At 45.0% G+C, this 14,304-nt stretch overlaps 2 protein-coding genes across 4 annotated transcripts in view; both read left to right on the top strand.

The window, feature by feature from the left end:
* The window catches only part of LOC108162660, a 129,312-nt gene that overhangs the window by 19,802 nt on the left and 95,206 nt on the right, over positions 1-14,304 (top strand). The window lies entirely within an intron of this gene.
* Positions 971-1,636, top strand: LOC108162662 (E3 ubiquitin-protein ligase RFWD3-like). Its single transcript, XM_017297502.2, has one exon. The coding sequence runs from the start codon at positions 1,012-1,014 to the stop codon at positions 1,558-1,560; it is 549 nt and encodes a 182-aa protein (XP_017152991.1). The 5' UTR covers positions 971-1,011; the 3' UTR covers positions 1,561-1,636.

The raw sequence follows: 14,304 nt of genomic DNA, 5'->3' as shown, positions 1-14,304 counted from the left end.
CAGTTAAATCTGTTTGCATTAATTAAAGGCACACACACACACACGCACACAGAGGGGGAGAACACCTCGCTTTTTGACGAACTGTATTTTTGCGGTAATGACTTTGGCATGTTTATCAGGCAATTTATGAAAAACAAAGAACGCAGAGTGCTTTTTTCACAGTCACACCAGCAAAAGCATTCATTCGCCATCGCTGGATATGGCATCGTGTAACCGACCGTTAGCTCAATTAAAAGCCTGATGGGCCAGAGTATCCATCACCATCTCCATTTCGCGAGATAAACCAATAATTCATCCAAAATAAAGCAGCAGGCCGGGGGGCGGGGACGGAGGCGGAAAACGTCAATAATGCGTAAATAAAACACAATTTGTCTCAATAAATTTTCAATTAACGTACGGAAAAATTTACTTTTCGCCGAAAAGCCACAGACAGCGAAACATTTTTAGCTGCCAAAAGCGAGGGGGGGACGGCTGGGGGCGGGGCGGGGGCTTTGCTTGTCTAACTGATTGACAAGAAACGAATCAAAATTGAAATATAAATGAAGCAACATTCGACGCAACTCGATTTGGCAGGGAGGAGGCGCAGACGCAGATATCCGAAAGCGAGCCAAAAATGCATCGTTCGAAACGCTGAAAGTATGCAATATAAATTGTTGGTGCGACAAGAGTCCTGCCTGAAAAGAGGAGAGGACAGACTGTGGAGTGGATGCCATAAATAAAACAAGATTTTTCGGAAATAGTGAGACAAATATTCAACATGGACTGGGGGGATGTCAGGCCTCTGCAGCAGGGTCAGGGTCGGGTGGGGAGAGGGGCAGCAATTAGCAGTGAAACAGAAAAGGAGAGGGATTTTCTATGGCTTATTTATGGGGAATAATGAAGGAAAGTTCCAAGCAATAATTTCCACCAAAAATTATTCAATTTGTGTTTTAGTTTTAAGGTATTTCCAGGAATCTTTACCTTAGTACACGTTGGTTTTTGTGGCCAGGCAAATCACAAATTCCTTTCGTCATGTTTCAGATATTTCTGATATTTGTGCGTATATATTTTCACTACAAAAATTATACAAAAAATTTTAAAATGAATCGCACAAATTCAAATGGAGGACCGGACCCACCACGGGACCTCAATCTTCGAAGCCGAGCCATTGTCCGTTCTATCAGACGCATAAATCCATTCGACAGAACCCGTCAAGCCGAACTGATGACAGCCCTGGACCAGGAACGCATCAAGAACCGGGATCTTGCCGCAGAAAATGAGGATCTGAAGCTGCAGCTGCAAGAGCAGACATTAAACGTGGCGCAACTAGAAAACAGACTGCATGAAATGCAGCTGGCACCCCGTACCGACCAGTCCGAGGGCGTACTCATTCCCAATTGCATCATCTGTTACGAGGGCTGGGACATGTCTGGGCCCCATCGCATGATTTCGCTGAAGTGCGGCCATTTCTTTGGCGACTCGTGCATTCGGAACTACCTTGGGAGAGGACGGTTGAATTGTCCCGTCTGCCGCCAGACGGCCATCACTTTTGATATACGCTATATGTATATTGATATTTAGTTTTGCTGTATTATATTTTGATTTTATTGTGTATTTTAAACAATTTGCCACCTCTTGGAGCACCTCCATGCCCCCATACCTTCTCTCTGATGAAGTTTTTGGCGTTTTGTCCAAAATCAAATTACTAGTCTATGCCCAAAATGCAAATTTTTTGCGCACAGAGAGAGTGAGATACCAAAAACCGAGCAAACTGAATACTAAAAGAGGTAGTGGGCGAAGGGAGAGGGACGAAGGGCGAAGGGCATGGGGATGTTCTCGAAAAGCTGCCAAAAACTTTAGCAATTTATTGCTGCAATGAAAAATCCTCTCTCTCCCCCCCCCTTTGTACTCGACATAAGCCTGCAATTGACAGGGAGACCATCAGACAGTCCATCCACCACACTTTTATCTTTAGAAATGAGAACTTCCGCTTAGAACAGATCAACAGGATATAATGAACGTTATGCCCTGGCGATGGGGACCAAATGTCAATGCACAAAAGCTAAATGAGTTGATAAACCCCCGCCCACCCCTCCAGGGGAAGGAGTTGGGGGGGGTGGAGTGCATTTCATCATTCAGTTAGTCCAACAATAAGGAGTCGTCGTGAGCCATAAAGGACGGGGGATGGAGCCACAGGAACTGTGCTGCAATCAACATAATCGTCGAGCAGGAAAGAGTCGTCCCCCGTCCGAACAACAGCGGGCCATGACAATTTCAAATGAATGTTAAATACCAGCTGCGGGGATTGCAGGCATCTCCTAGAAGGGGGGGGGGCGGCGGCGGTTGCAATACAAAACAGAAACAAACGAGCGACGACAAACATAACAAAAACAGCGGAAGGCACCAACAACATCACAAACAGCAAAACGGAACAAAAAATAAACAAAAACAAGTTGAAAAATTTAGTGTTACGACGGAGGGGTATCCTCTGGATTTAGAAAAACAACAAAATAGAACACTACTTCGACAGTCTGTAATTATTGTAGCATTTAATGGTCACAGAAAAATACCAATAAAGCAAGAAACATACGAAATAGTAGAGCGGAAAGAACGAATCCAACAAGATAACGAAAATGCGCGTGTGATGATGTGGCAAGAGGCAAAGGATACAAAGCGCGATGTTACGAGAGAGAAAATGGCAGACGACGCCTGCTTCGTTTCTTCGCCTCACGTCCGCTCATCCGAAAGTGCTGATTGGTGGTCAAAGAATGTCCGCATTGCCATGCGCTATAATTAAAACATGAGTCCCGCATCGTTTCTTCGTCTCACATTTGAGTACGAGCCAAATATTGAATATTCCGCTCATCCGAAAGTGCTGATTGGTGCCATGGTTAAAGACCATTGTCTTGCGCTACAATTAAAACCTGAGTCTGATGGCATGAAAAACTGAAGCACCACTACATTAATGGTACAATTTTACAGAAAAAACTTTCTCTATAAAACTTACAATAGTAAATATTCGAATCTCATGGCTTTTTTTGCTCTGGGTGTACCATAATACCACACTTGGCTCCCATTAGTGCCCAAAACTCTTCGAGCTGTTAAGTTTTCTAGCTGTCGAACACCATATCCGGCTAATCATCAGTAGATAAACATAGAAACAGATGGCAGGAGTGAGGCGGATATGGCATACTCTTTTCAAATGTCCAAATAGTGTGTGCGTAAAGCCGTTTCCTGTTGCTAACATTGACACGAACACAATATACCCTTGTTCCCCGTGTGGGGTAACGGGTATAGAAAAATGTGGAAAACAAGAAAACATTTTTGCCAGCAGCGACGGCGACGGCGATGGCAACGGCGATTGCGAGTGCAACAAAAGCCTTGCCACATGCTGTGACGCCAGCAACAACATGTGCCAACAATGGCAACAGCAACAGCAACAGCAACAACAATGTTGCATAAAAGCGCAAAAGGCAAACGCACAAAAGAACAACATACAGTATACAAAAACAGGACATCATCATCTGTTTGTCTCCATCGCTGTCTCTGTCTGTGGCTCCATCTCTGTTCTGTCTGCCTGTCTCCCCTTCCCCCCCCCAAACTGACGTCATTCAAGGCAAGTATTGTTCCTGCAACTGCTGCTGCTTGCCACAGAATGCAATATTTAATTGCCAAAGAAGGAAGCTGCCCTTTCAGCAACAGCAGCAGCAGCATCAGGACATCCAGGGGTCGGGGCAGAAGTCTAACCTGACTGTACTCAAAAAAAAAAAAAAAAATGCTGCTCGCCTGAAAGCTAATTAAGCTAAAAGTCAACGCGGCACCGACCGACTGTCCACCTCTTTCGACCCCTGTCCAATCCTCCGGAACCCGCCTCCCTCCCCTTCGGAACTCCGTGGAAGAAGGCAAAAGTTTGCAGCGCGCCAAAACGGACGACATTCATTTAAAATTAATTAAAAGAAAATTCGCTCAACTGTGAAACGAAAAAAAAACGAAAGAAAATAAAAATTGAAGGATTTTTACTCCTGTTTTCCCCCCCAGTTTTCTTTCATTTCTGAAGGTCTGAAGGATCGAAGTTTAAATGCTCTTGGAGCCGCACCAAAAGTCAGCAGAAGATTATAAATGATACTCAAAGTTTGTGCCAGAGATACATATATATCAATCATAATCAGGGGTTCGGTGGGGTATCCATCATCGGGGATCATCAGCCTTAAAAACGGCTTAGAAATAATCACAAAATATGTGCAATTAATTATTGATTTTTCATACGAAAATAAGCCACAAAAAGACATTTAACTAACTGTAACATTCCTGATGGCTTAATTCACTTGGAAAATTCCTGCATTTGAAATTCCTGCAATTTGGATTTATTTTCGGACTGTGGAAAGGGCATACAAATCTGGCAATTGTCTGGTTATTAAATGCACAGATTTTCATGGAAACACTGTTGTGCAATTAATGTTTATTAACATTCAGGCTGGACATTCCACTTTATGGATGCCGGATGCTCTTAAGTATCTGTAAGTGCGTTGACTTCCGTTCGAACAGATTACAGTCCCTCAGTGCCCCCAGTACTCCCCCCCCCACTGCGCGTCCATTCAGACCGAGTGTCGCAGTCTCGACGGAAGTCTAGACGCTGAGTCGGTGGCTTCATCGAATATTGAACGTACCAAAGGTTAGTGTCATTCTCATTTATTTTGCAATTTACGGCTGGAAAATATTTGCTTGTTTTCTTTGAATTTCCGGGGCATTTTCCTCGTATGCTGCCGCCCATAAATTTTGGCTCTTACACACACACACATATCCGGCTTCAAGACAAATTGGCTTGAAACGAGGCAATTCTTTTGGACTGGTTATACAATTGTTAATTATTATTATGCTTCAGGGTGTCACCCCCCCCCCCCCCCCCCTTCTGCCCCCCTGACCCCCCTTGGGTACTGATCCCCATCCAATCAGATGTGTGGCTGCTGCTGCTGCCTTTTGTTTGTATTCAATTTCCTTTTAATTTTTCGGCTTAGCCCCAAAACAATTTTCCTCAAAAACTCTCTCTCTCTCTGCCACAAAAATGCCATGTTGTTTCATATTCTCTCTTTCTCTGGCATGGGAGTTCGGTTCCAACAATTTAATTGAGTTTAAAATTACAATGCAAAAATGTACAGACTTTTGGCATCGCAATTTTCTAGCTTTTCCATCGTTTCCACACACACACACCCGAAAAAAAGTTGTGGAATATTCACGGGCTTCCTTTCGTTTCCTTTCATTCGAAAAATGGAAAGTGATCCCTTGCAAATATTTGTTAGCCGTGCCAGGGGGACCTCTGGGGGGGGGGGGAGTATCTTGTATCTGTAACTGTCGTGTGTGTCTGTGTGTGTGCCTGTGTGCGCCAGCAAATAATTAAATCAGACACATGACGCACACAAAACTCACAGATAAACAAGCAAATTACGTGAGTTCTGCCGAAATGTGAGAGCCCGGACAGACAATCAACGAATTTCGAATGCCCTGGCAAGGCCATTCAACTAAATTGAGTTCTTAATGGGGGGAGGGGGGGTGGTGGGAGGACGGTCATTGTTAAGTGGATATCGAAATCGATAAATTATTACGTTAATCCATTGCCAAGCGGTTGATTGAAACTTAAGAAAGGAGATTTAGAAGCCAGTAAATTATGGCTGGAGTCTTGGGGAAGCGATCTTTCAACCAGAGATAGGATTTTGAAGCCATTGAAGCATCTGATTGGGAGGCAAAAGGAAGTGGCTGAAGCGACTCCTGTTGGATGTAATGGATGATGGATGAAATCTTAGGCAGGCGATCTCATAACCAGAGACAGGATTTTGAAGCCTTTGAAGCATCTGATTGGAAGGCAGAAGCGTCTGCTCTTCCGCGTAAGAGTGCTGCTAATTTTACAATGTCTGAAGATCTTATGGCAAGGACTATACAATGATCCTCTCGACTTTTGTACCATGTATTTTGCTGTTCACCGAAAAGTAGGCACTTTCAGCGCCTCACCAAAGACTGCGTGCATTGTTGTTGGATTCTGGGGACCGACTCAGCAAAGGATAGCCCAAAGGATAGCCCAAAAGCGAATCAAAAAAAGGAATCCCCACCAAACTGTATGTTCATTGCCTCAAGCCCAGCAATTCCAAGGTTCTAGGAGACCAAAAAACCTCCTCCACATTTCAAAGGCTGTATTCCAATACTTCAGAGGAAAGGACACCCTGCCATTGGGACACCTTAAGTCGTACAATTTGCAAAACTCATTCCAATGGAAACAACAATCCGATTAATGTTTGTGGACTTCACATCTGGCTGTATCTCCAACCAAAAATTTCACACCAAAAAAATTACCTTTTGAAAAATGAATCTTGGGAATTTCCTCGCCTCCCCGGGACACCCTTTTTGCTGGCTGTCTGTCTGGGGATGAGGCCCAGCTGTCAGACACAGAGCGAGGGAGCGAGAGGGCCTCGGAAAACTGCATACAATTAACAATGCCACCTGCCACCTGCCACCAGCCACCACCGCCACACCACACCACAGAGCCTCTCAAACTGTATCTGTGCCAGGGCTATATCTGCATTTGTATCTTTTGTTATTCGTTGGCTTCTCCTTTTGGATTCTAATTTGCATTTCTGCCACCGTCTCTCTGTCCCCCCCCCCCCCCTGTCACGGCAGGGGCTTGGCAGCCTCAATTGAATTTTGACGCGGCCGATGCCCGGCTATCTGCTATCTGGTATCTGCCGCCTCCTTGGTCCTCGGTCCTCGGTCCTTGCAACATTATCTGCAGTTTCTCTTTTTTCTTTATGGCAGGCCATGGTATGCATGTTTTATGCATGTGCCTGGCGCCTGGGACACACAGACACAGATGCAGCAAAGGAAGCCAAAAAGCTGCAGCTCTTCCAAACACAAAAAAAAAATTGATGATGATGAAGCATGGTTTGGGTGTGTGTGTGTGTGTGTGTGTGTCTGCTCAGGGGCGATAGCTGGTGGAGTATAAAAAATCAAAAAAGAAAAAAAATAAACGAAAAGAAGTATCTGAAAACTTGAACTTTTGTTCGCTTTTCAACTTAACGACAGGCGAGGGTAACGCTGCAGCTTCTCTCTTTTTGGGGAGGGGAGTGTCAGAGAGGGGCAGCATCATCGCTATTTATTTTTATTTGCTGTAAGTAAAAATAGGAAGGAATGTTTGAGCATGATCTTTGGACTAGCAGATACCTTAGAATTTAGGTAGTATCTGAAAAGAACACTTCGCCGATTGCAAGCCAGTGCTCGGACCCACTCTGGGAGAAAATATGCCAAAGGCATGCAATTTGTTGTGGCAAAAACTGTGCCTAACCTTTGTGGTGGGATAACTCCTATCATCCATGAATGAATCCCTGAATGTACGGCAACACTAGGGAACTGCAGAAGATACGGCCACTTAAAAAGTATGCAGATCGATGCTGGATCATTCCAAATGGCGCATCAGGGAAATATAGCCGTGTTCGGAGTAGTAAAACACCCAAAAAGTGTTTATATTTCACTCTTACACATTGTTGGATTTGAGGGACCGACTTAGCTGTCCAAGAGAAGACGAGCCAGGGTGATTCCTTGAGGTATTCTTCTCCTTTTCTTTGATTTTTATGGAATAGGTGGAATGCCAATGGTTCCTCAGGCACTTATGACCTCTTGGAGCCAAGAATTGATGAAGAAATCTTTGTCGAAGCTCGGCTTTCATTGATTAAGTTTAAGGCCCACCCATCATACCCCTTGTGGCACCCTGAATACCCTATGCAAACACTACTTCTAAAAAACCCTTCGTTTACCGACTTTATCTGTCGCTTGCCTTTCAACGCATCGGGCGCGTGGCGTGTGATTTTTCTCAGAGATTTCCCCGGCTTCCCAGCCCCTTCCCCTTCGCACGTCTGCTGTAAATGCGATTTCGCTGTAGCATTCGCGTATTCTGTGTTTTGTTGCGTATGCAGCATGCAGCATGCAGATTTTTCGGTTGCCAACATGCCACCGTGCATTCTGCTTACAACTTTACTTACGAGCCCCCCCTACCCTCCCCGCCCCCTCCCCTCCCACTAGATGGCCCCTCGCGCTATTTCAATTCCGCTTCGGTTTTGCAGTTTTCCCTCCCAGTTTTTCCGCTTACTTTTTCTTTATTTCCTTTCTTTTTGTTAAACTATCCCATTGCATTGGCGTTTTTCTTTTGGTTTTATTTCCATTCGCTGGCATTAAGCAAATTTTCTTTGGTTTTGCCCCTGTTTTGCCCCCCCTCCCCCTGCCCTTTGCTCCTGCATCTCCTGTTGCTCCATTTCTTTATTTTTTTCTGCTGGTTTTTGCGGCCAATTATGTTTTTCTGCTTGCCCGTTGTTCCTTTCTTCTCGTCTCTTTTCTTGTACTATTTTTATTCGGGTTTTTTATTTCCATTTCCCCTAGGATTTGCCTCCTCCTCTCTTTTTTTTTTGCCATTTGATTGACATTTGACGTTTAAATGCCAAATTAGCTGGCCGTTTTGTTGGGTGTGTGTGTGTGTGTGGGGCTCCTTCTCCATTTCCTGATTTGTTGACTTTAAGTTTAGCTCGAATTTTCCATCCTCTGGGAAAACTTTAAGAGGCGGAAGGAGGAGGCGCTGCATAACAGCTGCAGCTGCAGCTGCTGTCGAAATGGAGACAAGTTTTTGTAAGTATATAATGAGTGGAAAACTTTCACCTGCACCCGGCCCCGAGCAAAGGTGAATGAAAAACTGTGACTACATGCGACTGTGATGCGAAAAGGAGTTTTGCACGTTACTTGTTCGGGGGCTATTGGTGCTTGGGAATCAACCCCAAGCGGTGGCTCTGACTCTCAGAAGATCCCTAGATTTTGGCGGCAATCAGAGCTTGGCTTTTGAGCCAGAGAACAACCCACCAAGGACTTGAAACAATATCAATTGTTTTTGCTTTCGTGGGACCGACTTTTTTTGGGTTTTCTTCCACTGAAAAGGAAGTCTTTTACGATGGGATTTATTTCAAAAATGCAGGTACATGTAAAGGCCAAGATATCCACAAATTTTCTATACAAATTTTATATAAATTTAAATGAAACTAAAAGAATATTTATCTACTCTTTCTTTTTCATGCAATTCAATAGAAAAATACATCAAAAGATATCCAGATATGACCTTATCACAATGCCAGTCACAATCACTGCTTTCCCCTCAATCACAATCACTGTGTGCCCCCTCCCTCTAACAAGCAATGTTCCCCCCTTCGTCGCTCTCTTACAATCCCTGTTTCCCCCCTCGTGAAAGTTTTCCCTCTGCCACCAGCCAAAAGAGCAGAGAAGCCGCCCTACAAATGAGCATCAAAATTTATGCGGGCAGAATAAAAAATGTTTAAATATCAATAAAAAGAAAGCCTGGCAAAATCTTCAGTCAACTCAGGTTCAGCAGCACCTGCCTCCTTCCTTACCCCTCTCTCTTTGCCTCTCTTTCCATCTGCAGTTAACGAAACAGAAAATGAAGCAAAGGCGGCAGGCAGCCAGGCAGCCAGGCAGTCGTGGATGGGTTATGAAGGCTCTGTGTGTGTGTGTGTGTGTGTGAGTGTGTGTGTAGCCCAAAAGTTCAACTACATAAACAAGTCACGTGTGTGCAACGTGTGCGAAGTGCAACGAAATGAGACGCCGAGTGGAGGCAAGAACTGAAGGAGCAGCAGACGTTTATGTGGCACTCGTAACCGGCGCCGCTTTTGTTTCTTCCACCTGCCAACTTCGCCCTGCACACACACATGGTAGGGCCTGCCGCTTCTTAGGGATATACGCTGCCAAAATGGGGCACTAAGATCTTGGGGCAATGCCTGGTAGATCCTTTAGAGGGCTACGAATACTCTTTCTGCTGATTAGCAGCATCTGTGGCAGGGTTTAGCCTTCGACTGGGAGGATATCTGCCTGAAAATGCGCTGAAATGTTGCACTTTCCATAGAAACAATCCACCGAAAAGGGTATCTACCTCTTCGTTGATTTCTTCTCTCCTGAAACTGCTGTACCTTCTGCATATTTCACACCATGTGGCAACGCTCGCAAGAAGTTCCAGGCCCCCCCCCCACCCCCTCCTGCTGCTGCTGCGTGGGCGCTTGCAGCGAAATAACCGCAGTGGCAGGTGGAAAAATCCCACTTCTTTCTCCTCAAACAAACACCCAAAAGATTTACTACTTCCAGCACACTTCTGCAGCCAGCAACTATCTTTCTCCGGCGCTGCCTGCCGCCGTCAGACTTTCTCCCAGCTGGCAGTAAAATAGTAACTGACGGCATGCAAATTTGTTTGCATTCGCCACGGCTATGGGGCACCGGGAAAGGGTGGAAGTTGCAGCAGTAGCAGGAAGAACAATGCTGCAAGAAATGGCAAACGGCAACCTGCTGGTTGCCTTTTATTATTATGGATATACCAGGCACAGCCCCCCCTCCCCCTCTCTCGGGTGTGGGGTGGGAGGTGGAAAACATTGCTTCCATGTTGTTGTCGCATAAATTTTGCGGCTTCTTAAGTCGCAAGCAATAAAATAATATTAGCTGCATAGTCTATATGACCCTGCCGGCTGCCCCCCCTCAAAAAAGTATGCAACACGACAGTGCAACGTTGGCAATGATTGCAAATGGCAGGGAGCTCTGGCACGGCTGCAGGAGCTGCATGAATGGGTGTTCTCCGAGACAAACGCATTTGTCGTATAATTTATGACACGACTCCCGGAACTTTGTTGCACCGATGTTGAAGGTTAGTTGCAAGCGGCAGGCGGCAGGCGGCAGGAACAGGAATATGGAAGCAAGCACAGAAAGAGGAAGTCCAGAAGTCGGATACCGTGTGATGTGTGATCTGGAAGTGTTGCATGTTATTTATGAGCGCCAAGCCAATCAAATTGGCCCCAAAAAAAAAAGGCAGACTGCATGTCAAACTATGCAAACGAGAGTCCACTTCATGGCGGTGGCGGTGGCGGTGGCAGTGGCCATAAAACTGTAGGTTAAGTGTTTGTCGGTCGCTTGCAATCAAAGTAATGCCCATAAAAGTTGAATGGCTTCGAGGTCTCCCAATGGCAATACTCGTATAAGCTGCAAGGGCTGTAAGCCACGTTAAGGGCTTAGAAAAGTCAGCGAAAACTTTGATGACTGCTAATACGAACTGAAGGGGTCTCCATGAGGTCAAAGAGCGAGGGGAAACAAAGGAAATGGGGAGGAAATATAATCAATCAAACGAAATGGAGCGGGAGCTGTAATATATTTATATTTAAGTGCAGTTTCGGAAATGAGTTTTATCGTTCTACGTTTGATTGTGAATGGCAAATTACTTATGATCCATTTCCAAACGTCATTCAACGTTTATGTGTGACTGGCAAAATTATTTATTAATTTCCACGTTATCGGGTGACTAGCAGATATCTACAATAATAGCGATTTCCCCAGAGTTTCACCATTTTACGTTTGATTGTGAATGGCAAATTATTAAGCATTCATTTTCTTTGAATTTTATGATTCTATGTTTACATGTGACTATCAAATATCGAAAGTAAAAGCTATTCCCCTTGAGTTTCATGCAAATGCAGAATATTTCTATTTGAATGGCAAATTAGTATTCATACATTTCCTTTGATTTCTTACCATTCGTTTACTGGCAAATCTATCTACAATAATAGAGTTTTCCGCTGTTTTTCATCATTCTACGTTTCCGTGTGATTGGCAAATTACTAATCATCCATTTCATTTGAATTTTCTACGTCTTTGTGCGACTGTCGAGAGCGGCTATACGAGATACAAGTATATAATCGTCTTTCTTTTAATGAAAGTGATTTAATTTAATTTGTATCATTCTACGTTTACGCGTGAATGGAAAATTTTTTATCGTTACTTTTGAGTGACAGCGATTTGTCCAGGCTTTTATTCTACGTTTTCTTATGAACAGAAAATTAATAATCGTTTATTTTCCTTGAGCTTTATTACTACGTTTTCTTGTGACTGTCAAATATCTAATCGTCTCTTTTGTAATGAAAGCGATTTACCCTGGTTTGTATAACTCGATGTTGGACTTGTGACTGACTAACTAATTGCTAATTATCATTCCAAAATGATAGAGTGGTTCTCCCCGTGGTTTTTACGTACACCATTCTTGAATGACTCGTGTCACACGAGTCGTGTGTCATTCGGTGTTTGCATTATTCTCCGTTGACATGTGACTGACACAATGTAGGGAAGCTAATCCCAGGGTCCTTTTCTCTCTCTCTCAAATTAGTGAAGTTTGCTGTAGATATTTTTTCAATGTATTTCCATCCACGGCGACTGCCTCTTCCTTCCTGTTGTATCAATCGAACGAATGTCATTAGCTAATAGGAGCTTTGTACAACAAATCCGCATCATTTTCGTTATGCACCGAATGACTTATATTAAAACTCTGTGACCCCTCCCCTTCGCCTGCCCGCAAACTGCTTCACAGGTAACTGTCAAGCCGCAATCAACATTAGCCCTGGCCGACTCGCGGACGGACGCGCAGCCTTTCCTTCGCCGGCAGCACACTCCGGCCCACACACATAACCCGCTCCAAACTGTCACAGCAGCCCGGGAAGCCCAGGCAGCCCGGGCCCGGGCAGGCTCTTTTGCCAAACTGTCATTATGGGCTCGAAGATAAACGACTCTCTGGAAAATTTTTCTCGTGGCTCTGTGTCCCTGGCAGCAGGAGATGCCGTGCCGTTGACTTTTCATATGGCCGCCTCGCTCCGCTCCGCCCCGCTCCGCCACGCCCTGCTCCGCCTCGCGGTAGGAACAATTTAAAGTTTTGGCTATTAGTGTTAGGCGGGGGAAGGGTTTGCGCCCCGACATGGCCCGTCCTGGAGAATAGTTTCAACTTGGCAAAACTTTCAATAGTAAAAGTACGAACAGAGCACAAAAAAAAATGGCACAAAATGTGTGGCAAAAACAAGAGGCAGCCATCGATTGAAATTGCAGTGGCTGCCGCTGCACCTAGCCGCAGCCCCCCCCCCAGGCTCCTCCTGGGGCGCCCAGGAGGTCGTCCATCTTCCCCCTAACTTCTGAGTGGCTGTCATCAATCTGAGGGCCGGTTCCAAAAGTTGGACACAGTTTGAGTCTGAAAACCCTTTCAGGGACATACATACTGTGATTTTGAGGAGAGGTTTGCTCTAGAGATAAAAACCATCATATGATGGTTGCTCTTCCATGAAAACTGGTCCTAAAAGTTGGAAGAACTAGTTGGTTATTCTATAGGCAGTATATGATTGCTTAGAAATCCTTTCTTTGGGAGAAGGAGACCACGATATCTCTCAATTTTCTCCTGAGAGAAGGTCAAAACCATCGTCTACTGGTTCCCCCAGGACCAAAGAATATATACCAATACCAAAAAATCCCTTTAAAGTGTTCACTAATTCCTATCCCAATCCATGTACTATATCGAGTCTTTCCCCCTAGACCAATAGATCTTCTAGGGTATCCAGCACTTCGTTTTCGAGCCCTACTTTTTTCCTAGATTTTTTTTTTGTTTGGACACAAAATTTCTGTTTACGGCATGTCAACGCCTAATGACGCGGCCATTTTTCATGCAAAAATTTATGGAAAACTGGCTTCCCGAAAACCCCACGACCCCAGACCCCAGACCAGAATGGAGTCCAGAACCCAGACCAATGCAGTGCCGTGGCCCATCTCGACGCTCACATATGTAGTAGTATTCCCGGAAACGTTTAGTTGCAAGATAAATTACCCAAGCAGCTGTACAAAGGAGGCGTGCCACAATCCCCATGGATGATGCAAGCACGTGTCGGTGGCGTATACGGGTAGGGGTACGGGTACGGCTGCAGGAGGCGTGTTTCCCACGGACCTAAACTGATTTCATGCAATTTGGCTCGCAGCGTTGGGGGAGGGGGTGGGGGCAATCGTAAATTTTTTTCGGTAGCCACCAACATTCGTACTTCCTGGCACAGTTTTTGCCCCACCCCCCGCAAGAAAAAAGTGGGAAAAGTGGAGTGAAAGGGGGGGGGGGGGGGGGGGGGGGGGGGGGGGGGGGGTTTTGGGTGGTTACCAAAAATCAGAGCATAAGTGAAAACTTTGGCCAATTAATGGCATCATTGAATTTCCACTTTCACGTTTTTTTTTTCCTATCTTTTTTCCACCCACACATGGGGGGTTTTTTTTTCAGTTTTATTTTGTAGCTGCCAATGCTGTCCGATGACTGGGCAAAGGGCGTTCAATTTTCCCTCCCTCCCCCCCCCCCCCACATTTCTATATGTGTGAAAAGTTTGCTGGTGAAAAATGGCCCTTCGCATAGATCTTTCTCTTGTCCTGGCTAGAAGTGCCTCGGAGCTGAGTTTGAGTCTGGGATAA

Source organism: Drosophila miranda, chromosome 4 (assembly GCF_003369915.1).
Source record: "Drosophila miranda strain MSH22 chromosome 4, D.miranda_PacBio2.1, whole genome shotgun sequence".
Taxonomy (NCBI): Eukaryota; Metazoa; Arthropoda; class Insecta; order Diptera; family Drosophilidae; genus Drosophila; species Drosophila miranda.
The sequence above is the reverse complement of the archived record's forward strand: the minus strand, read 5'-3'. Positions and strand labels throughout refer to the sequence as shown.